At 30.8% G+C, this 8,486-nt stretch overlaps 1 protein-coding gene across 1 annotated transcript; it reads left to right on the forward strand.

Moving 5' to 3' along the window:
* The first annotated feature begins 1,340 nt into the window (after positions 1 to 1,340).
* LOC132951074 (zinc finger MYM-type protein 1-like) lies at positions 1,341 to 3,397 on the forward strand. The gene is made up of 4 exons (XM_061022772.1): positions 1,341 to 2,160; positions 2,332 to 2,544; positions 2,608 to 3,054; positions 3,144 to 3,397. Exons 1-4 carry the CDS (start codon positions 1,341 to 1,343, stop codon positions 3,395 to 3,397), a joined length of 1,734 nt encoding a protein of 577 aa, XP_060878755.1.
* Positions 3,398 to 8,486: the final 5,089 nt, after the last annotated feature.

The following is an 8,486-nucleotide window of genomic DNA, read 5'->3' on the forward strand; positions in this document are numbered from 1 at the left end:
AGTCCACGCACAGTCCACACCCGATATCGCATGCTCCGTTATTTATTATAATATTTATCATATATTTACCCACGATTGTACTATCTTTAATCGTGATATTACTGTGTCATTATTATCATATAGTATCATATAATATTTATTGGGTATAATTGGTAAATTATCACTAGATTCTATAAATAGTTGTCAGTGGTAATCCCATGTTTTTCTTCTACCAGCAGAGGTTATCATATTTATTTTATTTTTATCGTGTTTTGTGGTGTGATTCGTCATTCGTATTTCGTTGTCAGTTTTGTCGTTACACAAAATTCGATTTCGAAAATGGAAATAGAAAATCGTAAGTGCATATGTGGCAAAAGACGTGCTAATTTAAATAACACAAATTGGTCGCGGCACTTGGCGTCTTGTAAAAAAGTTAAATTGAGTCTTACATCACAAAGTGTTTCATCATTTTTTAAAAAATCAAGACCAACTTCTGATACAGGTATTTATGAAATCATATTTATTCAATCCTACTAATTAGTAAAACTAATGACTTATAATATTGTTCAGTATAATATTTTTTTTTTTTTTAAAAGTAGTTTTGTTATGCTTTTTAAATTATTGATTAAATAAATAAATAATTTATTTTAATACATTTTACACAGACTATCCTGCCTTAACAAATAATAGAAAGGAAACACAAAACAACGTTCCAGCGTTATTAAATAATTGTTTGATTGGACAACAAAATGATGATGATGGTATGTAATTTAAAATTTTTAACTTAGGTAATAAGCATTAAGCGATTAGTTTTCTTGTAATTAGTTAAATGATCATTTTTTTTTTTTTATCTATAATAGAACTAGAATCGAAGAACCCGGATATTGAGAGTTCTACTGCAATTGAAATTGATGGTGCATCATCCAGTCAAGTTGTAACTTTGGTCCCATCAGGTAAAATTAATATAATGAAATGAGTAGTAGACAGAAGTTAATTTACAATTGTTTTTAGCATATAAAGAACTTAATGATCTTAGCAACGATCCTGCTATTTTGAGTCAAATTGAAAATATTGATCCAGGATTGATAAGCTATTTTTTGAAGATGGGTGCTGCTCAACCATTGCCTACTGAATTGCCTGACAAACAATTTCCCAGGGACCATAATGGCAGATCTTTTCATGAATCCTGGTACTGGAATAAACGGTCTACTGGTGAAGTATAACAAAGAAAATGGCTATCTTACTCTATTAAAAATAAAAAAATATATTGTTTGTACTGTGCATTGTTCGCCCGTAATAATAAGCCAAACTGGACAAGACATGGGTTTTCTAACTGGAACAAAGGTACCACTAGTATAATAATGCATGAAACTTCAGAAGCTCATATTATGGCTTCGATAAAAGCAGCATATAGGCAAGTTGAATATCCTCTTATACATTCTATGAAAGAATCCTCCATTGCTAATATTGCTTTTAATAAAGAAATTGTTAAACACTTAATTGATTTAACAATGTATCTAGGCAGACACTCTTTACCTTTTCGAGGTCATAGAGAAGGATGGCAAGAAAATATTCGAGGTAATTATAAAGATTTGGTTTTACTTCTTGCAAAATATTCGCCTGTTCTATCTTCTTATGTTACAAGTGTTGAGTTAAAAGGAAGAAAAACTTACAATTTTATATCTTGGCAGAGACAGAACCAACTAATTGAAGCCATTTATAGAAATATACATGATGTAATTAAAAAAGAAATCTTAACTGCTGTATTTTTTAGTATTTCATTAGACACGACATTCGATGTATCACGAAAAGAACAACTATCTTTAGTCATTCGCTATATCAACAAAGAAAATGGCACTGTTTGTGAAAGACTTGTTGCTCTACGTGAGACTGTCCTGACTACTGGAAAACATTTATTAACAATGTTGGATACAATTTGTTTAGAAATGAGTTTAGATTGGAGAACAAACCTTGTTGGTCAATCATATGATGGGGCAGCGTCCATGAAAGGTTCCTATAATGGACTTCAATCTCTTGTTAAAAAAGAAAATCCGTGTGCAGTGTACGTTTGGTGCTGGGCTCATCGGTTTAATCTAGTTGTTGTTGATGCTGTTAGCTGTTGCATAGAGGCTCGAGATTTATTTGGATATTTAGAAACTTTATATGATTTTATAGGAAGTAGTAAGAAGCGTGTACATGTTTATAGTACTAATCAGAAAACAAGGTATCCAAATAAACTACTTTGAAGACTCAAGCGAGTTGAAACCACTCGATGGTCATCTCATTCGTCTTCTCTTCAAACTGTTCTTGATACTTATGATGCTATTATTGATACATTGTTTGATATTAAAGATGACCCTATGACAGATAGAGTTTCAAGTGTTAAAGCTGGAAGCTTACTTGATTACTTATTGCAAGAACGATTTTTATTAACAGCACTTATCTTCAAAAAAATATTTGATAAAACTAGTACTCTTAGTAAATGTCTGCAAAGTGTTGATATTGATTTATGTTCTGCTATTAGCCATGTTCAACAAACTCTTAATACTATCAAGACATTCAGAAGTGATAATGAATTTAAAAATCTTATACAAGAAAAAGATAATTTCATACAATCAAAAAATAAAGAATTTTCTTTTACACCATTGCCTGTCAATAGAATTCGTCGTACTAAAAAAATGCCTGGGGAAATCTCTTCCGATCAACGTATAATTGACCAAATAGAAAATTTTAAAGTCAATACTTTCTATACGATTCTCGATATTACCACTACTCAAATAACTACAAGGTTCAATGAAGAAACAATGCCATTTTTTAAAGACTTAAGTCTATTTTCACATAAACGGTTAAGAGAAGTGGCTGAGACCAATATTATACCGAAAGATGCGTTCAAAGGGTTTTCGGAAGTATACGGTAAATTTGTTGATGAGGAATCTTTAAAACACGAATATATTCAGTTCTCCAAATCATACTTTGATTTTGAAAAAATAATGAATCTACCAGTAAAATTTGATGACACCAACAAGGATTCTTGGATACAATTTGATACTGATGGCGATGATGATGATGATGATGGTGATAATATTCAATATAATAAAATAGATCAAAATAGTAAAAAAATAGTGGAACTATCAATACTATTTTTAAAGTTGTCCATTCATCAGGATTAAAAGAAATATTCCCAACCATGTACACAGCACTGAGTATTTCTGTTACCCTACCAGTATCTAGTGCTTCACCTGAACGAGCGTTTTCAAAATTAAAATTAGTGAAAAACCGTTTAAGAAGCACTATGTCAGAAGATCGATTGGAAGCACTTATGATAATGGCATGTGAATTAGATATACAAATTGACACAGAATGTGTGATCAAATACTTTGCTTCCAATAGTTCAGTTCTTGCTAAGCTGCTTACTTAATTGTATAATTATTTATATTATATTAGTAATACATTGTATTATATTATTATATTACATAATGCACTAATTGTAATCTTGAAAATGCTTAGTAATTAGTTTTATATAATATTTTATAAAAATAATAATAATAATAACTTTATAATCCATGTGTAATCATGTAAAAACTCAAATAAAATAATCTTAACATAGGAAATTGTGTGTAGTATTTTCATATTATATTAGATGGCTGAAAAGTTTAAGTGGGTGGGTCTGTGGGTGGGTGGGTGTATAAAAAATTCTAGATTTCGCTTCACAAAAAAATTCTTAGTTCGGCGCCACTGCATGTTAGACTTCCCAAGATTACCCTAACCCTTGATTATAATTTATAAATATTAAATACTACCATAGTATGATACAAGGTGTATTTTTTGCTTTTTGGACGTAGAGTTTGTCGTCCGATATGTGGGGGTTCTCAATATCCAAAAGATAAATTCTGATAGACCTCGTACCGCAATAAAATATATCGTTGACCGTGGACATTTATAATATTGTCAGTCACTGTTGTCACCGCTACCTACGGACATCCCCGTTTCATTAGCTCTTCGACCGTTATGTACAACTGTATTGTATAGGACTGTTCTGCAGGTAGAGCGATTTTTTTGGTCACTAGTAATTTTTATTTTTATAATTAATAATTTTACATTTTTATTTACAATTGTTAATCTCTTGTTGAACAGAGCGAAATGGAGAACAATGGAAATGTACACAAGGGGAAATCGGTGAGGTTTTATCAGGAACCTCAAGTATTTGTTTTCGAGTCTCAATCCAACGATGTAGGCGAATGAAATCCGATGATCAGATCTCCTGTTACGCGACCGGAACAGGCTTCCGTCCGCGAACGCGTCAGACGATATGACCAGAGGGTGGTGTGGTAAACTGACAATCGGGTTGATTGTGTGGTTTACAGGGTTACAGGTAGCAAGACCGTGGAGAAAGGATTTCTTCTTGTTGATTGAAATAATACAACTTGTCGAGTTGTAAAAGACGTTTATTTAAGATGTACTCTGGTGAAAATTATTATAAGTCCAAATATTATAATTCTGTTGCTGAGTATCGTGAAGATGCTGGTGATGGCAATGGGTGAACACGTCTGATTACAGGCCATTTAGGTCTGCTTTTATAGGGGTCTCCTTACCTTTATCGACTTATCCGTATTGCTATCTATATCCTGCATGCTTAGTTGTGCAAAAAATGTGTTGTCAATCATTTATTATTAGGTATTACTTTCCTGTTTCTGTTTATGCGTCGTGTACATAAATATATGCCCATTTCCCATTATTTTATAGGCGATTGACAATTTCGTATATCTGATGTGGTTTTTTCTAAAAATTACTTAATAGGTAATGTAATTGGTGGTTTATAATGGATTGCCAATTAACCTTCCTCACTATCTTAGTTGTGTACAAGGCTTATTCTAAAGCGCAGTTGGGCTTATTTTGCGTACTTGGAAAAGCTAGATGCGCAATTGATAATTAATTTTTGCATAATTTATTATAAAGCAATGAATCTACTATACTATGTTAATTATTAGAAATCGTAGGCAAGATCCAACTCTTTGGAGTTTGGGTTTTCTAAGAACCCGTAATATCGAATACCGATAATATTCCGTAGTATATTTATAATTATTACCTATAGAATTATATTATGCCGGCAGTACACATTTGTCGAAGCGAGGCAAGGAGACTCTCGTCTGCTCTTGCGATAATATACTCGCGTATTTGTTATCGTTTACAAATTTTGTTTTTGTCATTTATTTTACATTTTGTGACAAAACGACCACTGAACAACAACGGCAGCCGGCAGCGACGCGCGACGAGTTTTCAGTAAAACGTAAGTAAACAGATTAACAAAATTTGAAATACCTACACATAAAAAAATATGATTTATGGGTAAACGGTCACTTTGTACGGTCCATTGTTCAAAATGTATAACGCGGACACTTTGTACGGTCGGGTAAAAAGGTACATTGCAGAACGCGGACACTTTGTACTATTATATACATAAAGTAAATATATTATAAATATAAGTTATATACCTAAGTTAGCAAGTAAATAATACTATATATTATATATGACAAATTTTACTAAGTTTTTGGACGGATTTGCGAGCAATACAATTGGATGAATGTGGCAATAGACTTCATAAGAGACACCAATTCTATACTGCTAGCAATAATAAACTATTAAATTTATGTAACAAACATCAAAAAAAGGAAATAACAAATATGAAATTTTTAAATTCCATATATTATACATGTAGTTTTTAAAGATTTTTTTAAATATTAAAGAATGGAAATTTTATATTTTATAGATCGTTAATTTTGACGAATTATTTCCATATTATAGGTAAAAAATTATATTTTATTGTCATTATGACATATTTATACTGTACACATAAATTTTAATTTGCTTTAAACTAATATCTAATATTATAATACAATTAAGATTTATAATAATATTATTGTTTGTTTGATTATTTTGATCATTAATTAATATACGATGAAACAATTTACTTTTTATTTTTAGTTTTTCTATTTTAATAATTTACATTATAATTTACATTATAATTTATAATATTATATATACTTACTACTTAGGTATATAACTTATATTTATGATATATATACTTTATGTATATAATAGTACAAAGTGTCCGCGTTCTTCAATGTAGCTTTTTACCCGACCGTACAAAGTGACCTAGAACCGATTTTATGACTTAATGTGTCAAAATAAAAAGGTAGACCCATCATAGATTCCCGTATTTTACTGCGACTTTTATTTTATGTATAGCAGTGTTTCTCAAACTGTGGTACGCGTACCCCTTGGGGGTACTCGAAATTTTTTAAGGGGTATAAGTCTGGCCAACAAACCTTTAAATTAAAATAGAAAAAAAAATTCTAAAATCCAAGGTAACATTTGTGAATTTTAAATTAAAATGGCGTATCTAACCGTTTCATTCATTATTGATTGAGTAAGCGTGGCTATCGTTATACCAAGTAGAGTAGGAGACAGTAGAATATATAATTATAAAAGCGCGACTTTAAGCTAGCTGTCATGCGCGTGGCGCGGCTATGCTCGGATATAAAATCTTGTGTCGTTACCGCGAACGACACGCGTGTGTGTGCGTTATTTTCTTATCGCGATTAACGATTTTATTAGCGATTAACTGGTACGTGTGTACGGACGCACACAAATAAAATAAGACATATACTTGTCAATAGAACACAGGCTATCCTGTGGGAATGCCCAAACCAGCGGCGGTGAAATATCGGCATAAGCTGTATCACTACAGTAGTTTAACCTACCGTAGGTATTGCCTAGGTATTACAAGCTCGCTTACAGTATTGTGTTGCGTGTCGTTTTGTGTTGTTATGCGGATACTCAATCCTACTCAAACAATTGTTCAGGCCTGTTGACTCTGTTTATAGTGAGTACAGTACTTAAATATAATATTGTAATTATATAATATTGTATATAAATTAAAGTTATTTTAATTATATAATTTAAAATAAAAATTAACAATGAATAAATGGCTCATAAATTAAAGGCCTCGTGAGGATGATGATCAAAATTCTGGACCATCAACGAGTCTAATCAACAGTACGTTGTTTGTTCTGAAATATTATCAAACAATTCTATGAAACCATCATTTTGAAGGGCATATATCAATTGCGCCGAAAATTACAGGTAAAGAAAGAAGGTTTTTCAAGTTTAACTTATGTTAAATGTAAATATAGAAATAAATTAAATGTTGAAGATGATTTAAGATTGTATTTAACTAAATTAGAACCCAATATTGATAAACTGTGCCAACAGAAACAAGCTCACCCATCTCACTAATATCTTTGAAAATAAACGTTTTTAAAATTTTTTGTATATTAGTATTTAATAACTTAATCTTAATGAAATAATAATTTATGTAAGTCTTTAAATGTACCCATAAAAATGTATTGATAAAAAGGGGGTACAGTGTTTATAAAAGTTTGAGAATCCCTGATGTATAGAATATTTTTATCTATACATATTGTAATGTCCATATAAAATAAGGAAATATTTTCAAAATAATAAATCTAATTAAACCAATTAAGAGCATATTATAATTTTAGATAGGAGGTACTCGTAAATCATAAGCCGTAATAACAACCAATCAGTAATAAATTTGTTTTTTTAGGCTATGGATAAACGAAATAATAATATGAATGACTCATTAACCAAATGGTTATCATCAGAAAGCCCTTCATACCTACCAAAAACTAACATCAGTAACATTATAAACACTTATGTCCTAACACCCGCAACTAACACGATCAACATTAATGTCACAACTACAACCGAAATCTCTAATGTCACAACTACAACCGAAATCTCTAATGTCACAAGTACTAGTACTGCTAGTGATATTAAAACGATAATTTCAAGTAAACCTACCTTAAAAAATAATTCTGAATCTGAAACATTTCAACATATGCACCGACACGGAAAACATTATATTAAATGCATTGCTTGTAATAAATATCCTGATATCGTAAAAAAACATACAATAAAGTCACAAATACCAAAAATAACTCAAGATCTCGGCGCTTTATTTATACAAGAAGTAATTGATAACCATTTAACAAAACCGTATCATACAATCAGTATAAAAATGCTACGTCTATCTACGTTGCCTAATTCTATTGTTCAACAATCTACTCAAATGGGTCGTGCTATTTTGAAGGCTAATGAAAAACTTGGCAATAAAATTGGTTCTCTAATGATACGTAGTATGGGGATGCTAAGAAACTGACTTTAAGTGCATATACATATCTTATGAGAGTAATAACTAATCAAATGGCTTCTAACTTTACTTTTAATGAATTAAATGAAATTAACACGTATGATTTCTAATATTTGACTCCATCGTCACATAAAGAATTCCTCCAGTGTATTGTACAGTTATAAAAAAACATTTTCGGATAAATTAATTTCGGAAACAATATCTATGTCATTGCGTTGCGATGGATCGGTGGATCGTTCACAGATAGATAACATTTATATAATACTTAAAACAG

The sequence above is a fragment of the Metopolophium dirhodum genome, chromosome 1 (genome assembly GCF_019925205.1).
Source record: "Metopolophium dirhodum isolate CAU chromosome 1, ASM1992520v1, whole genome shotgun sequence".
In the NCBI taxonomy this organism is placed as follows: Eukaryota; Metazoa; Arthropoda; class Insecta; order Hemiptera; family Aphididae; genus Metopolophium; species Metopolophium dirhodum.

Coding starts and splice junctions, on each gene's coding strand:
- LOC132951074 (XM_061022772.1), top strand. CDS start 1,341: ATGCATGAAACTTCAGAAGCTCATATTATGGCTTCGATAAAAGCAGCA. Junction 2,545..2,607: donor TACTATCAAGACATTCAGAA/GTGATAATGAAT, acceptor CAAAAAATAAAG/AATTTTCTTTTACACCATTG. Junction 3,055..3,143: donor CGATGATGATGATGATGATG/GTGATAATATTC, acceptor TCCATTCATCAG/GATTAAAAGAAATATTCCCA.